General features: G+C 36.0%; 1 protein-coding gene across 1 annotated transcript in view; it reads right to left on the reverse strand.

Annotated features, from left to right (window-relative positions):
* LOC145296517 (aminoacylase-1-like) overlaps positions 1-19,488 on the reverse strand; it is a gene marked incomplete in the record, with an annotated part of 68,277 nt that overhangs the window by 17,851 nt on the left and 30,938 nt on the right. Inside the window, 6 exon segments of the mRNA XM_080142539.1 lie at positions 716-822; positions 3,889-3,931; positions 8,137-8,200; positions 12,322-12,371; positions 14,364-14,437; positions 17,459-17,515. Of these exon segments, the coding sequence (XP_079998665.1) occupies positions 716-822; positions 3,889-3,931; positions 8,137-8,200; positions 12,322-12,371; positions 14,364-14,437; positions 17,459-17,515 (395 nt within the window).

Below are 19,488 nucleotides of genomic sequence, written 5' to 3' on the forward strand. Positions count from 1 at the left end.
CATTAAGTCAATAAGGGTTACAAAAAGGAGAATAGGGGAGAAACTGCTTTAAGTCATGCATTTCAAAGCTAAATGCTTCTCATCAGAAGAGAAAAGCTGGCATTATGCAAATATAAGGGTAAAAAAAGATAACAGTGACTTTAAAAAACATTCAGATTTATAATCTATTTCTTCCATAATTTTTTAATAAAGAGGATATGCAATATCATTGGACAATGAAAAAAACAGTCTTGATTATGTTGATTTTAAAACAAATTTGAAAAATTTCAAGATATTATAATAATCATTGCTATATTAGTTCTGGTAGATGGAACTTTTACCAAACGATTCGATAAAATACTCGATATTGGATGCAACAGAAGGCTAAGAACTGATCTTCACATCTTTTAGAGGCCAGCACCTGACAAAATAACTTTGGAAATCATCCTCAGATCAGGGAGACTAAACCAGATTTGCTAGTCACTGTTGGAGAAGAAAGGATGCAATTGTCAGTGATGTTCTTTTGTGGATGCCAAAATAGGAATGTGATTCAGTGGATGAACCACATGGAACATACAACTAGCAGAGAACTCATAACGTACGTATAAAGACATAACTGGTGTGATGAAGGATGGAGTTAGATGGCATGAGAGAGTCAGGGAAATGCACTGGCATGAGTGAATAAGAAATTTTGCATTAGATATCAAAGACACAAAAATATTCCATAATATATAACCTGCAAGAATTCATAGGTGACGCCTTCACCCACTTCTTGGCACCACTGTTTAATCATTTCTTCAAATTCAACCAAGTTGGCAGTAGGAGTTATTCGAATATCAAAACCTGAATGTAAAAAAAAAAAAAAAAAAAAAAAAAAAATGAATGGTTCAATATTGAGACATTTTAAGAAGAATGTCTAAGTGAAGTTGAATAATGCTAAGAGGATAATCACTGTGTGCAAAGAAAAATGCAAGACAAATGAGATGGATGAGAATTCAGATGTGGAGATAAGGACGCCTAGATGGCAAAGCTATTGATCTTTGTCTTTTTTACAAGGTAATCACTACTTATCAAGGCCCGGAAGCCACTCGGGGATAAGGGTTATTGCGTGTACAGTAATCAATGGGATAGTATTGTAGTAATCGTTAGTATTAGAGATTTGATAAAGTATCTTACTTAAGGGGGCGGTTCATCAGGAATTTGTTTATGTTGGGCTTGAAGACATCCAAGCTGTAATCAGGTAGGAACCAGGCAAACGGAAGAGAGTTCCACAGGCGTGCACTTCTAAGAAAGAAGCTTTGTTCATGGAATCTACGTTTTGGTTTTGTCATCTCGACATCCTTACCTCCACATCTGAATTCTACACTATGAATGTCCAATTTGGATATAATTTTAGCCATGTAGGTCTCTTTCGATTCAGGAATAATCTGGGTATTGTTTTGATAGATATTATCTTTGAGATAACCCCATATGCGTTTTTTCCCCTCTATCTAATCATTTAAATTACAATCGTTTTAAAACAATTGTCTTCTTTTCAGAATGTTGAATAAAAGATGGAAAAAAAAGAAAATTTGGACAAAAAAAAAAATTTAGTTTTATTAGTTATTTTTTAAACTTTAATTTGCTTATACGCCTGAACAGACATAACACCGAGTTTTATTATTTTCAAACAATTATCTGTGTGCATGTAAGAATGCAAACGTATTGCAGGTGTAGACAACATTGGTAGATAATACAAAGGAAGGCAGAGGGGGGGGGGAAGTTGTCTACCTGTAGCAATCATAAATATTGCTTTTATTGTTTTGTTTTACGGCATATCAACCCTTTCCTGATTATTTAATGCCGAATCCAGTCATTTTGGAAAAAAAGACTATATGCTTCAAGTTCTTTATATCTTCAAATATTTATTCATAGTATTTGGTTTGGTTGTTTTGTCAAGGAAAATTGTTGTTTTTGGCTTTGTAGAACATGATTGAGTTTTACAAAGAGAAAGGACAAAAAGAATAAGATAAATGTTTGATGCCTTTAAGTTTAGGTAGCTGCTATCTTCAGACAACCTGGTCTGGTAGCACATCATAAATATTGACATTTCTTTTCTTTTCACAGAGAGCAGTCCTAGTAAAAGTGATAGAGCAGCCCTAGTTTGGTCATGCGAGGATTCCTGGATGGACATAATTTCGACTATGCTTTAAAAGTGTACATGAAGACCCTTAAGGAATTGCAGATCAGAAAGAGAGTTTCCAGGCACTCACGAACAAAGACGTTGGTCTGTCCCTGTCAACTTGATACTAAGCATAGCTATCTTTACTTGAAGGTATACTGCTCTTAAAAAAGATATTTGGTGGCTGACCTTTATTATTATTATCATTTTATTCGCCATTTTAACTTTTGGCAACCTGTACCAAATGGTGTAGATCACTTAAATATATACAATTTGTTAAACAAATGTTTATAGAGGGGTTTGCTTTTTCTTTCTTTGATAAGCGTTTTGTAAGAGATTATCATTGGAGATAGTTTTACAGTTTATGTAAAGACTAGATCCTATAAAAATGGTGATCCCCAACATGATATGAACACACAATCTTCTCATCTAAAGTCAACAAGAGGGTGACGTCATGACTAAGGAGAGTTTTATTTTCTGGCTTGTTCACTCTTTTCTGATCTTGGAGTACTAAAGACAAAAAAAAAAAACATTCACTGAAATGGAATTTCTCAAGTAAATAAGCTAACAAATGATATCCATATGGTCTCATATTTTATTTTGAAAACAGTTTCTTCCAGCATGATCGACACCCTTTAAATCAAAGATGGCAGACCAGAAGACCTATAGTGAAAAAAGGTGGTGCAAGTTCATAACCCCCTCCCCAAGAAAAAATAAAAATAAAATATTTGAAAAAATCTTTATGATGTACGGACCCATGACTGAAAGAAAATATTGTACACCAAAAATCATGTAAATTGATAATTAGTTTTATTTTCATAAAGAAAATACTTTTTAAGTGATTAATGGGACTTCATAGACATTACAATGACATACAAAGTTGGTTTCAATTATTTCTGAAGAGTTATTTTAGGGGGAGTTAACCAGTGATGAATTTGAGTTTTTCCAATGCTCTCTCCCTCTCCATGCTCAGAATGGCTTTCTGAAAAATTTGAATTATCTCACTTGTCCTTCAAACTATTTTCAAATTGATATTTTCTTTCCATCATGATATCATACCATAAATACTTTATCTTTGTTTTTTGTTTTTGTGGATGTTGGGAGGGAGGTATGAACTTGCACTAAAAAGGCAACATCAAAATAACAGAGTTTATTCAAACTTGTTAGAACAACCAAAAGTAAAAAAGTTAAAAGGATCCAGACAAAGAAAGTGTTGTTTGTCTGTATGTGTGTGAAGTGGTGTATGAGGGAGTTTGTGAGACTGTATCTAGAAGTTGCTACTATGTTTAGTAGTCTTTAAATTTGTTATGTCATCTGCTGAAAACCTAGTAGCCAAGGCTGGATTTGATTTGCTAAATAGAAAGCTGTGTAATGTTGTAACTGACAACAGTTTGTGTAGAAAGTTGAGTCTCAGGTTGGCTGTGTTTGGGTTCTTGATTATGTAGAAAATATCAGCAGATGCTCAGCTCCCAGAGGGCCTCTTTGTGATTGGTTGAAGTATAGTATCAGTAACCAATAGAGATTGAGTATTTTGACAAAATTGACCAATCAGTATTAAGTATTTCTCAACTGATAAGCAGCAACTATTTTACAGAGATAGTTTTTTTTTTTTACTGTTTTTATTGCTAGTACTGTCATTGTCATCAGACGAAAATCGAATCCAGTTGTAGTGTAGGGCCAAACTAATTTGCGAACAGTGGCAATTGCATTTATGGATTATTTGTAAAAAGATAAAATCTTTTACTTACATACACTTAAATCAGATGGGACGACATTTGGTTGTACGCCTCCCTAAAAAATAAAAGATTGAAAACTTTTTGAATAAAATGTAAATTAATAATTATATCAATAAAAGTGCTTAAGAAATATAAATAGCTCTGACACAGAAAACGTTAATCAAAAAGGACTTGTTCAGGACAGTTCTTCTACTACTTACCATGATTGTCTTTTCTTCCTTTTATATTCCAACCTTGTGATGTGCACAATATATTTAACATGGCGTCTGTATGTTGGAGTAGGGGTTCCAACATATGTAGAAAACAAAAGCACGCTTAAAAACATAATCAAACACAAGAACATAACTTGGTTGTAATATTGCATATCTACACTTGACAATATAAGGATGGGGAAAAGTCTTATCTGGGCATAAAGCCACTTGATGTAAGGAGCTAAAAAATACAACTCTAAGGTCAAAAAGTAGTCAACAATAAGCGCGAGGTGGATAAACTCCCACACAACTATTCTTTCCTCTTATTACTCATGGAATGTTACCACTAATGGACGAAATAAGGGAAGCAAGAGTTACAAGACTGCCAAAAGTAAACTCAAGGTCCACTCTCTATTTTGATAAATTAAGGGTAAATAAGACAGTAAATATATGGCAATAGTAAAGAAATGGTGGAATATATAAGCCTGATGAATCCTAGCATGGATGAAATGCAGAATATTCTGTGTAGCTTAATTGCCATATCTATTTTATGACTTACTACCTAGCTCTACCTACGTATTGAGCACTATTGAAGTAAATACTTCAAGTTTACGCATAAATTTATACTTTCATATATTAATTTATTTGATTAAATGAAGTAGTCATATATATATTTTTGTTGGGACGATTAATCAAAGTCAGGAAAGTAACAAATTTGGGGGTATTGGAATTGGTATCGGAATCAGAAAAATTGATACCTATTTTCCGATGTCAAAACGATTCTTTTAATTGTCTTTTTTTATTTGATTTTGTTTAAAGCAAAATCTTCCATTGCTGGTAATAATCATAAAATAATAAATATTTATTGATTTTAAAATACCAATAAAGCTAAAATCTGTAGATCATCTTCCACAAGTGTAAATTTACGTTTAGGAAAATATCTGCATATTTAACATGTGTTTTTTTTACAGAAATCGGAGGAAAATAGCAATCTTATAGTTAAATAATTAGAGATTTATAAAGAATTGGAATCGGTAATTGCATTGGAATCGGGAATTTAGTACAGAATCAGTAATTGTATCGGAATCGCCCCATTACTCATATATATATGGTAGTTTCCTTTAGTCTTGACAGACAATGGATACCCACTGTAAGCGTGCCTGTGCTTGAAATTTCTGTGGCAAGAGTTGTGCAATCTCCAATTATATCTTTCCTAAGTTAGCATTTTTAAATATCAGTGGCATGTAGATGTTCAGGATGATTGGAAATAATGCCGATATAAGAGGAGAGCACATACAGTGCCTAAAATTCCCAAATGGTCAACCGACATGATTATATATATACACACATAAACATTTCTCACAGAGCAGGTTTGTTGAAGACGATCTTGTAAAAAGGACATAAAATGCAACACATAAAAGGAGTTAGTAAAAAAAACAGATTAAAAGTTCTTAAATCAAAATAAATATGTATTACCAGGGTAAACAAATTATAGAGCATGCATGGGCTATTTAAAGTGTGTATTCTGAGCAAAAATATTCCAACATCCAAGGTTTGAGTAATCCCATAATTATTCCCGCAATCTTAATTTGCTAAACTCACTGAAACTACCCAATGGGAAGAATTCAAAAAGGGCTTTATCTACCAATGAAATCAACAAGCTCATAAATCCCAATAAGACGGAAAGTTTTCTCTGTAAGTTCCAGCATGCATCGTTTGTTTATTGGGTTTGCAAAGCATAGATCAAAGATTAGAATTCAGAGAGTGACTCCAGAGTGCATGTCAAAACAATCTGAATAGTGAGATCAAACACCCAAGATAGAATGTTCTCATAGTTTTCAGTAACAAAATGTGCGTTTACTAATGCAATTCAATCCTCGGTTGAGTTGTATCAAAGACTCAAAAATTATATTTGATGCATATTATATACTCAGTATTAAAAGGTGAGAATCAAGAGTAAGTGGAGTAATCCTTGGAAAGAAGAACCATTATCCTCTACATGTCAGTGTAGTAGCCAATGGAAAGGGAACCTTTGAGTCGCCCTCGACTATGGTCAACTACTGTACCTTTTTACTTTGCTTTTTTTTTTTTTTTTTAATGTATACAACACATGCAACAAAACCTGAACATTTTGAAAGATGTATAATCTGCGAGTCAGATTTTAGCTGATCGGAGTTATATTATCAGTAGGGCTATGACAAGAGAATATTCTTTTCATTATTTTTACTCTCGTGTATAGATCAGTTAATATCTGATATGTTTTCAGATAGAGTGATGTGGTTCTCGATTGATTAACCGTGTCGAATATGTACTTGAGAGTCAAAACAATGATAAGAATATTCTCGTCATAGCCCTAATTATCATTCTAAGAGTTTTTCCTTTGAACCAAACAATATCGATATACAAAATTTCAGAATTTTTTCAATGTTTCGAAATTTTGCAACACTGAAAGTAACATGATAGACCATGATCGAAAAGGACTCGAAAGCCTTGTTTTCATTAGCTACTACACAGAGATGTAGGGGAGGGCGCAACTCATTTCCCATGGTTTAATTCGCTTACTCTTGATCCTCTCCTTATAATGTTGAGTGTTTAGCAAGATGGTATCAAGTACAATTTTGGTTTTTAAATCTTTGGCACAAATTAACTAAGGATTAAATCCTGGTCTCCAAACACATTACCAAACACGCTTACCAAATGAGTCGGTTACAAAAGTCCAATCCAGCGTGGCTGCAGCCGAGATTGAACTCACTAAGTGCAATTCAAATCTTGTCAGTAGCTGAATACTTGATGCTTTGTCAGGGCTATCAAGGGTAATTTTTTATCATGACGTCATCACTAGATAGGGTGCCTACCACGGCTTAAGAGAGTCCCATCTATCCTCTAGAGAAGGATAGACCGCGCCAGTTTCTCAACCTGATATTTTACCTCCCGGTACATACAGCGCCTCGCCTTCCCAAATGGTCACTCATCTGGTACTGGCCAGGCTCAATGTTGCTTAACTTCGGTGATCTGGCAAGAACCGGTGTGTCAACATGATTATGCCGTATAGTTACAAAAGTAGCTTCACTTAAATAATTGTAATTTATAAACTAATCATCCAATCAGAATTAAATTTTGACAAATACGATTTAAAGATTAGTATTTTATAAAAATAACACGGATTTTTTTATTAGTGGTGCCATCTATAGGTCAGGCTCGACACTTATTGAATAATGTGTTAAATTTCATTCTTTATAATCTCAACCATTTTCATGGAATTTCTATTTCTTACTTGATTATAAGAATTCGTTTTTTATCCACTCTGCTCCCTTTTATCTTTCTCCACATTCACCCCCCCCTCTCTCTCCTATTTTCTATCCCTTGCCTCCCCCTCTTTCTCTTTTCTTCTTTATTCTCTACTCACACTTTCTCCTTTTCCTTCTTTCATTTTTTTTAATTACATCATTTGCATATTATTGTTACTTTTATTATTTGTTGTTTCTTTACGTTATTCACCTTTTGCATTGTGTGGTGGCAGACAAATATAAAGAAATAAATTAATGCAGATCATCAATTCAACAATATTAAATGATTGATTAAAGTTTTTGCAGTTGTAGTCTGTCTTATCAACTTACCATGTCAGAGCAGTTGTTCAAAAGAGCTTTTGCAGTTAACTTTTTAAAAGAGTGAGGGTGAAAGAAAATTCCCTAGTAAAACCTTTCTTCACTCCATAAGCTACTTATTTACCTTAAAAAAATAAATGTGTGTATTTGTGTGTGTGTGGGGGGGGTAACTATCTAAATCAGCCTAATTCTGTATTAGGCAGACTGTTCCACTTTGATATACAGGTTGTCCCAAAATTATTCATCCATTTTGAAATACAAACTTAGCATCAAAAACTAGATGGTTAATTTTTGGACACCTTTTATTTCTTTTCTTCTTTTATCTCTGTTTTGTGAACTAAAGAGAACCTTTTTCATCACACAAAGTTTTAGAGACAAAAATGTCAAATTTAAAATGACTTTTTGTATTTTAAGAAAACTCAAAATTCACAAAAAAACAATAAAAAGTTTTTAGTTTTACTTACTTCTACCATTGTTAGGTTGACTGTTGTTACATCCCCTAATGTCATATTTTTGTCAGCATTTAATCTAAAATACATAAAAAAAAGTAATTTATATTTACATGTATACTAAATTTTAAAAGTACAAAAAATAAAATGTTAATGCAAAAAAAAAAAAAAAATGTTTTGGAAAATATTTCAATAAGTAAACACACGTCCAAAAATATTATTTCATTGTATTATGATTGTATAAAAATAATTAAAGTTATCCGCCCACCAGGTTAAAATGCCTTTTCCATAAAATACCTTTTCCTTCATGGGTTTCCCTTTAAAAAAATACTTACCTTTTAATGGCTTTTTTCATAAAGTTTTCCTCCCTTTTTATGGATTTTTAATAAATTTTTCCATCCTTTTTTAATGATCTTTGAATAAAATTATCAATACCTTTGTAAAAGTGTTTGTAGTTTTTTTAAAAAGGCTTTGTAAAGGACTTTTTAATAATTTTTGAATCCCATTTTAATGGCTATTTCATAAAAATGCCTCCCTGTTTTCTCTCCTAATTAAAATTTCCTCCATTTATAAGGACATTTTAATGAATGCATTCCGAACCAGACTCCCAGACCAATGAATGCATTCCAGACCAGATTCCCAGACCAACGAATGCATTACGGACCAGACTCCCAGACCAATGAATGCATTTCGGACCAGACTCCCAGACCAATGAATGCATTTCGGACCAGACTCCCAGACCAATGAATTCATTACGGACCAGACTCCCAGACCAATGAATGTATTTCGGACCAGACTCCCAGACCAATGAATGCATTACGGACCAGACTCCCAGACCAATGAATTCATTACGGACCAGACTCCCAGACCAATGAATGTATTTCGGACCAGACTCCCAGACCAATGAATGCATTACGGACCAGACTCCCAGACCAATGAATGTATTACAGACCAGACTCCCAGACCAATGAATGCATTACGAACCAGACTCCCAGACCAATGAATGTATTACAGACCAGACTCCCAGACCAATGAATGCATTACGAACCAGACTCCCAGACCAATGAATGCATTACGGACCAGACTCCCAGACCAATGAATGCATTACGGACCAGACTCCCAAACCAATGAATGCATTACGGACCAGACTCCCAAACCAATGAATGCATTACAGACCAGACTCCCAGACCAATGAATGCATTACGGACCAGACTCCCAGACCAATGAATGCATTACGGACCAGACTCCCAGACCAATGAATGCATTTCGGACCAGACTCCCAGACCAATGAATGCATTACGGACCAGACTCCCAGACCAATGAATGCATTACGGACCAGACTCCCAGACCAATGAATGTATTTCGGACCAGACTCCCAGACCAATGAATGCATTACGGACCAGACTCCCAGACCAATGAATGTATTTCGGACCAGACTCCCAGACCAATGAATGTATTTCGGACCAGACTCCCAGACCAATGAATGCATTACGGACCAGACTCCCAGACCAATGAATGCATTACGGACCAGACTCCCAGACCAATGAATGCATTACGGACCAGACTCCCAGACCAATGAATGCATTACGGACCAGACTCCCAGACCAATGAATGTATTTCGGACCAGACTCCCAGACCAATGAATGTATTTCGGACCAGACTCCCAGACCAATGAATGTATTTCGGACCAGACTCCCAGACCAATGAATGTATTTCGGACCAGACTCCCAGACCAATGAATGTATTACAGACCAGACTCCCAGACCAATGAATGCATTACGGACCAGACTCCCAGACCAATGAATGCATTACGGACCAGACTCCCAGACCAATGAATGCATTACGGACCAGACTCCCAGACCAATGAATGCATTACGGACCAGACTCCCAAACCAATGAATGCATTACGGACCAGACTCCCAGACCAATGAATGTATTTCGGACCAGACTCCCAGACCAATGAATGTATTTCGGACCAGACTCCCAGACCAATGAATGTATTTCGGACCAGACTCCCAGACCAATGAATGTATTTCGGACCAGACTCCCAGACCAATGAATGTATTTCGGACCAGACTCCCAGACCAATGAATGTATTACAGACCAGACTCCCAGACCAATGAATGCATTACGGACCAGACTCCCAGACCAATGAATGCATTACGGACCAGACTCCCAGACCAATGAATGCATTACGGACCAGACTCCCAGACCAATGAATGCATTACGGACCAGACTCCCAAACCAATGAATGCATTACGGACCAGACTCCCAAACCAATGAATGCATTACAGACCAGACTCCCAGACCAATGAATGCATTACGGACCAGACTCCCAGACCAATGAATGCATTACGGACCAGACTCCCAGACCAATGAATGCATTACGGACCAGACTCCCAGACCAATGAATGCATTACGGACCAGACTCCCAGACCAATGAATGCATTACGGACCAGACTCCCAGACCAATGAATGTATTTCGGACCAGACTCCCAGACCAATGAATGTATTTCGGACCAGACTCCCAGACCAATGAATGTATTTCGGACCAGACTCCCAGACCAATGAATGTATTTCGGACCAGACTCCCAGACCAATGAATGTATTACAGACCAGACTCCCAGACCAATGAATGCATTACGAACCAGACTCCCAGACCAATGAATGCATTACGGACCAGACTCCCAGACCAATGAATGTATTTCGGACCAGACTCCCAGACCAATGAATGTATTTCGGACCAGACTCCCAGACCAATGAATGCATTACGGACCAGACTCCCAGACCAATGAATGTATTTCGGACCAGACTCCCAGACCAATGAATGTATTTCGGACCAGACTCCCAGACCAATGAATGTATTTCGGACCAGACTCCCAGACCAATGAATGTATTTCGGACCAGACTCCCAGACCAATGAATGTATTACAGACCAGACTCCCAGACCAATGAATGCATTACGAACCAGACTCCCAGACCAATGAATGCATTACGGACCAGACTCCCAGACCAATGAATGTATTTCGGACCAGACTCCCAGACCAATGAATGTATTTCGGACCAGACTCCCAGACCAATGAATGCATTACGGACCAGACTCCCAAACCAATGAATGCATTACGGACCAGACTCCCAGACCAATGAATGCATTACGGACCAGACTCCCAGACCAATGAATGCATTACGGACCAGACTCCCAGACCAATGAATGTATTTCGGACCAGACTCCCAGACCAATGAATGTATTTCGGACCAGACTCCCAGACCAATGAATGTATTTCGGACCAGACTCCCAGACCAATGAATGTATTTCGGACCAGACTCCCAGACCAATGAATGTATTTCGGACCAGACTCCCAGACCAATGAATGTATTACAGACCAGACTCCCAGACCAATGAATGCATTACGAACCAGACTCCCAGACCAATGAATGCATTACGGACCAGACTCCCAGACCAATGAATGTATTTCGGACCAGACTCCCAGACCAATGAATGTATTTCGGACCAGACTCCCAGACCAATGAATGCATTACGGACCAGACTCCCAGACCAATGAATGTATTTCGGACCAGACTCCCAGACCAATGAATGTATTTCGGACCAGACTCCCAGACCAATGAATGTATTTCGGACCAGACTCCCAGACCAATGAATGTATTTCGGACCAGACTCCCAGACCAATGAATGTATTACAGACCAGACTCCCAGACCAATGAATGCATTACGAACCAGACTCCCAGACCAATGAATGCATTACGGACCAGACTCCCAGACCAATGAATGCATTACGGACCAGACTCCCAAACCAATGAATGCATTACGGACCAGACTCCCAAACCAATGAATGCATTACAGACCAGACTCCCAGACCAATGAATGCATTACGGACCAGACTCCCAGACCAATGAATGCATTACGGACCAGACTCCCAGACCAATGAATGTATTTCGGACCAGACTCCCAGACCAATGAATGCATTAGGGACCAGACTCCCAGACCAATGAATGTATTTCGGACCAGACTCCCAGACCAATGAATGTATTTCGGACCAGACTCCCAGACCAATGAATGCATTCCAGACCAGATTCTAACATTCTGATGACAACCTCATAAAGGTTGAAAAACTATGAGATAATTTTAAGCAAAAGCGACTGCAGATCAAAATAGAAATGGATTAATTAGACAGATTTTACCTTTTTTCTTGTTCTTCTCTATAAGCAAGAAACTTATTAATAATTTTCGCCTGAAAAATATAAAAGAAAGCAAATAATTAAAACAAGAATATACTGATACACATGGGTCATCACTAGTACTGGTTAGTATATATGCAGAGTGAACATATACTACACTGTCCTCCACTTCAAGGAGAGAAAGTTATGCCTGTAAGGATAGTATCATGAACGAACATATACGATGCTATACCTCATGCAAAAAAGAGGTAATGCCTGGGAAAATGATATAGCCACAAAACTGACGGTACACAACTAAATTGAGCATTGAAAAATAGTACCTTAGTCTAAAATAGTTACCTGGATTTAGGCACAGATAAAGAGTGGGGAAAATTATTGACAGTAGTTTCAGCCAGACGGGTGTTTCTCATGAAAGATTGGTGAGGGGGGGAGGATGAGAAATTGGAGCTCAGACGAGCACTTGCCATGGAAATAACGATAAAACAAAGACAGGCTTGCAACATCTCTTCTGTGGGAGAGAGGCTGCAGGGAAGAGAAAAGGGCATCCCCCACCAAACCACGAAGTCTATTTTGTACTCTGTCAAGGCAGGATAGGCTGTTTTTAGCAGTTTCTGCCCAGATGTGGCAGCAGTACTCCATCCTTGGACGTACTTGGCTTTTATACAGATAGAGAATTGCATTAGTAGTGAGATATCTTCTGGAGCTGTAGAAGGATCCCACCATTTTCCCAGCGTCCTTGGCAACAGACCTGATGTATGTGTTCCATTTCAGATCAGGAGTAAGGTCAAAGTCAGAAGCTTGTCAAAACATGGAGTCTCCCCAAGACGAGAGCCATCCATTTCAATTGATGCCAGATGGGCATCAGAAGCTTGGTTTTGGATGCATTAAAAATGACCAGCCACATCTTCCCCCACTGTACCACGCGCTCAAGATCAGAGGAGAGAGAATTACAGAGAACTGTCATTTACGACCTTTGATGTGTTTCCATAGATGGTCGTGTCATCAGCATAGATGTCAACGAATGATTTAAGTATGTGTTTTGGGAGATCATTGATGTAGATCAGGAAGAGAGTTGGGCCCAGGATGGACCCCTGAGGGACTCCAGCATTAATACTCTGGGCCTCTGATTTCTGCCCATCAACCACTACTCTTAGGAACCTATCGGAGAGAAATGATTTAATGATTGAGAAAACATTTCCAGTTATACCGTAGCTGGAAATCTTGTGAAGTAGGCCCTTATGCCATACCTTATCGAAAGCGTTCGGTATGTCAAGAGCAATTGCCCTGGAAAGGAAGCCTTTGTCAAGAGATTCACTAATTCTATGAGATATAAACGTTAGCACATCTGCTGTAGATCTTGTGGAGCAGAAACCATATTGCATGTCACTAAGAAGGTTGTTTCTGTTGAGGTGATTGACTACTTCTTTATTTAATATGGATTCATACAACAACTTACTCATGGCACACAGGCGACTTATTGGTCTGTACTGAGAGGGAGATGACTTTTCACCTGAATTCTTAAATACAGGGCATACTGATGAGGTTTTCCAGGGTGTTGGAAAGCACTTCTCCTTAAGTCAACACTTAAACAGTTTTGTAAGTATGGGGGCAAGTTCTGGTTCGAGTTTTTTCAGCACTATAACTGGAATGCCATCAGGGCCAGTTCCTTTACTGGAATCAAGGTTCTTGATTAGCTTGGCGACCTCACGCACAGATATTTGTATGTTGCATAGCGTGTTGTTCATTATAGGAGGAAATACGGGGAGTTGATGGTCTTTGTTACACTCACTATCTCGTCACTTTCTTCTTCATCTTGCTGCATACAGTTAGACTCTCTCTTACTCTTTCCTATATCTTTCTCTAGTCTATCCTCATTATTACTTTGACAAATATTTGATATATTAACATATATTAACAATGTTCACTTTTTAGGTATATAAGGCAAAGCATGCATCTTTTTATCCCAAATTCCACTTCACCTACTCTGTCTCCAAAATGGATCCAGATATCATTACATAAAAGGTTGAAATTGTGGTAACACTCACATATTTTTCAGCTGCTGTATTTTCTATGAACCTTGACCCATGACCAGGATTTCCAGTGCAATAAATTTTTAACCCTGAAAGAAAAAAAAAAAAAATAATCTTTTTATGAATCATAAATTCAATCTATTTGATTTAAACCAATTTTTATGGTATCTTTTGTCTATGAAATTGTTAGGTGAAAGTACAGCCTTTCCTTCCATCCTCATGCTAAGAATGGTCTTCTAAATAAAAACATTATTTTTGCTAAGATTTTGAACATTGGCCACCATTTTTATTTAATATGGATTCCAACAACTTACTCATGACACACAGGAGACTTAAGCAGTCTAAAAGTGGCGAATAAAAACAAAGTTTTTATTCGCCACTTTTAGACTGCTTACACAACCTGCCCAAAATATGCTGACGATATTGCAGTCTACATCCTGCATTCATATTAAATATTAAATCCTTAAAAGATTTTTCTTTTAAATTTGCAAACATTTACACTAGTGAATCAATATCAATATAAAGATTAAATTCTTTTAAAAATTTAATCTGATAATTCCCAAAAATGTCCTTTTAATTCCTATCTGTTACCATCATTTCTGATCTAATTTAATCTTAAAATGTTCTTCTCTATTATTATTCTTAATCTTATCCGGCAACTAATTGATATAAAATGATATTACTCTATTAGAAAAAAAAAAAAAATCAATAGGTGGATTTTGTTTTTAAGCAATTAAATTAAAATAAAAACAAGTGAAGCATGCATGGTCCCCATGTGAGCGTACAATGAATGAGGCAAAAAAAAAGAAATGACGAAGTCCATCATTCCTCCCCCCTTCATTTAGCCCCAAAAGTCCCCAAGGCCTTAACATATTTAAATTTGAGTTCAGCACCATGCAAAACTGCTAAATAGACATACACAGAAAATTTTGGACAAATATGGTAAAATAGTCCCAAAAATGGAGCGCTTTTATTAACCCTAATAGAGCCCCCGGCGCACACCCAAAAGTTATCGCAAAGTATAGACAAACAAAATTATATAGAAATCAGTTACAACTTTCAGAAAGTTTTATAAAAAATCCAAGGCATCATTTTTTTAAAATAAGAACAAGTGTCAATTTTAGCCATTTTAACCACGAAGTCACTAGAAAGGGGCGCAACTGGAGTTTTCCCAGAAAATCCGTTCTGTTACTTTTTACTCATATCATGTTTAATGTTTGTGCAAAATTTCAAAAAATTCCAAGGCGTAGTCATTGAGAAAAGGGCTGACAGATAACAGACGAACGGACAAGGGTGAATTCACAGGTCCATCCTCCTTTTGTCGGACGACCAATAATAGAATACTTGCAAAACAAATATTCTTACAAGATTTCAATTATTTAATTTTTGCTATAAATCAATTTCATACAGTACAGTTGAAATTTATGCATAAATTTTATTGGAGATAGTAATAGTCATGGATCTTGAAATATTGAAGAGTTGTCCCCCTTTGACCGTTATTTGTCAGTGATATGTATTGTAAGCGATTATTTCCCTTTGTGCTTTAACTGATAACATGTACTTTAAATGATGAATCCTGAATTATCTCCCTTTGTTTTGTTTTTTTTGTATAAAAAGGCAAATAGTGCGAAGTGCACTTCCTCTTTGGTCTATACCTTTTTTCGTGTAAACATGTAAAATAAACAGACGTGAATTTCGTGTGCAGAAGAAAATAGGTTGTTTCTTTGTCAACATCGATACCTTCCACGACATGAAGTTATTTAAAGAAAAGGTATGTTCACTTTATTTACTTCACAATTAACTAAGGTTATTAATTAACCTAACAAAGGTTATTAATTAAACCAAGAAATTTAATACTAGCTGACCTGGCCCGGCATTGTCTATATAATATGATCATTTTTGCAAACTGAATCTTGTGTTAAAAATGAACAAGGAATTCTAATTTTTTTATAATGTGAAAATCTGGTGTTTAATCAATAATATTCATAAGAATTAGCGCGGACGTAGAAAATTCCACAGGGGACTCATTCATATGTAATATATTGTGTTGACATTCTGTAGATGTTCAGTGTAAATGGAGACGCTCTGATATTATTGTAGCTTTTTTGTTAAAACTGCAAAAGTATTCATCTAAGCTAGCAGGAACGCCCGGCAAAGCCCAGTCGTAAAGTACGCTTAAAAATGATATTACTTGCAGATTTCGTTTATATTATAGAGTTTATGTTCTATCGATTTTTATATATTATAAAGTTGCCATTTCAATAATAAAAAAATATATTCATATGACTTAGGTGCATTAGCTTGAATCGAAACCGAAATAAAAACTTATGAAAAAAAATATGTATAGATATAACTTGAGTTCCTTCAGCCATAATCGAAACCAAAACGTATGTAGAATTCTTGATAAAATTATTTATAAAAAAATAAAAAATAGATGACTTGATGTCATCAGTTATAATTGAAACCAAAACCACAACTTATGAATTCTTGATAAAATTATTTATAAAAAAATAAAAAATAGATGACTTGATGTCATCAGTTATAATTGAAACCAAAACCACAACTTATGAATTCTTGATAAAATTATTTATAAAAAAATAAAAAATAGATGACTTGATGTCATCAGTTATAATTGAAACCAAAACCACAACTTATGAATTCTTGATAAAATTATTTATAAAAAAATAAAAAATAGATGACTTGATGTCATCAGTTATAATTGAAACCAAAACCACAACTTATGAATTCTTGATAAAATTATTTATAAAAAAATAAAAAATAGATGACTTGATGTCATCAGTTATAATTGAAACCAAAACCACAACTTATGAATTCTTGATAAAATTATTTAGAAGAAAAAAAAGATGACAAATGCCATCAGCTATAATCAAAGCCAAAACTTATGAAGAATTCTTGGGGAAATTATTTATTACAAGAAATGGAAATACATAATTAAACAACCTGGATGTAAACGTGACACAGAAAACAACACATACGCTATCATATTAATATATAAATTAAATAAGATTTTTAGAGAGGGATTAGTTGGTGTACATGTTCACCCAATTTTCTTTTATCAGTGTTTCATAAAGACATCAAACAATACTCACACCAAGGTGACCTTTCTCCATAGAAAACTGTGAAATATTCTGTCGGGTTAGCCAGACCTGAAGATATATAATGAGATGTTTAATACAACGTAATTTTAAATACAAGAAATGTTTAGGTTTTCTCTCCTTTCACTACCAATGATCAGTTCATTGTTTTACTTTAATTAAAATGTACAACTCTTTCTTTGATAAGTTCCTTAGACTAATTTTCATTCCAGATATAAAATCGAAGACTTATAGCCAACTCGTAGGGAAACCCAACGTTGCCCGGGATTGAATAATGATCAATGTTTCACACTCCCATATTTTTTATTGTCATCGAAATCAGCGAGATCTCCCATTCGTCAATCAAATCGATTGATTAGATGCTCTAGTTGGAGACCCATTGCAGTGCACCGGGAGGAAACTTCACATGCTTTCCTGCAGTAACAGTCCACAAATACATTGTAGTCTATATTACACTGTAGAGAACCTATTGTTGATTTTATAAAATTATTTTTTATATATATTGGCTTGAAGTTTAAAATGCAAAAGTCAAGTATCATAGTGCGATTATGCTTTAAACAGAAACCTTCATTTTGAATGAGCCCCTGTCATATCAAAGAACCTACTGTTGATGTATGTTAGGTCTTTCGGCTTCTGCAGTAATAAAACTTCTCAAATGCACTTGTGATGTTAGGCTGTGTAAGATGTTAAAATCACCTGTTCCTACTTTCATTGAATTGTTTTGATTATCGATACTTATTAAAGACATTCTGATACAAAACCTATCTAAGAATACTGCCAGGCACATAAATTTCATAAAAATCAGCCCAGCCATTACTGAATCTATAAGAAAAGAACTCACACACAAAGTTCTTTTTATATAATAGATAGATAGATCTATTGTTAAGATTTGTGGGAAAATGATTGAATCATTCTACCACTCAAGAGAGTGTATAACTCCTGATGTAATTGTCTACATACATAAGTATTAGATACATCCTAAGATGGCGTCACATCTGGCAAATGCTGCTCAGAGCACACTTCCTTACCATGACTAAGTGCAAAATTGACTTTGCAATCTAGTTAGAGATTATTTCTTGTTTTCTACAGTTCCTTTAAGATTGCTAGTCATCCTCTACTCAATCATCATAGGTGCTCAACTGAGCTCCAAGCTCTAGTTTCTCCTTGTAAAAATGTCACAGCTTACCACCATCAATACAAAGAGCTTTCCTTTCTTCCGCTTTGGATTAGAGTTCTTTTGAAATTATTGCATCATTTGACCATTAATACTAAGATAAGGGTGTACTGGACATGTGTGCTCAGCACACTGCTCTACAGCAGTCAATCATGAACCCTCTATTTTCATCAAGCGAACAGACTCAATACCTTCTACCTGCACAACCTCAGGATAATCTAGGAATCATCTAGCAGAAAGATGTCTCAGATAAAAGCATCAGTGATTTCAGACTTCAGTGATTTGGCTAAGCCAAATGAATAAATGATGGAAAGATCCCAAAAGATATTCATTATGACAAGCTCGCAACCAGCTCTATACCAGCAGGAAGACCTATCCTATGCTACAAAGACGTTTACAATTGAGACATGAGGGTAGGTGGTACGGAGCCAACAGGATGGGAGTCCATGGCTGAAGACTGTAGCTGCTGGAAAAAAGCTGTAAAGATGTACTCCAAGAGGAGTGAGAAGCGGAAAAAAAAAATGATTGAAATCAAGTCAAAGGAAAAGTCAAAGTGGAAAGATATAAATAGTAGAACCTCTATATTCAAACAAATAATTATTCAATGCATGGTTTTATTTTTGTTATTTGAAAAGAAAAGAAAACATGGTCTTATAATAATCAAATAATGGAGTTTTTGTTCTTTTTGATTTGTTTCATTATTACAGTTACAGGGAAAAAAAGAAACTTCTGGCTGCTACATTACCACTATGACCACCTTTATAACTAGACGCCATATATACCAAGCCAACTCTTACAATGTGTCACTGAGAAGATGACATATCATCTTATGTCGATCAAAGAACTGCTC

This window comes from Euprymna scolopes, chromosome 2, assembly GCF_053919585.1.
Source record: "Euprymna scolopes isolate OS-2025 chromosome 2, ASM5391958v1, whole genome shotgun sequence".
In the NCBI taxonomy this organism is placed as follows: domain Eukaryota; kingdom Metazoa; phylum Mollusca; class Cephalopoda; order Sepiida; family Sepiolidae; genus Euprymna; species Euprymna scolopes.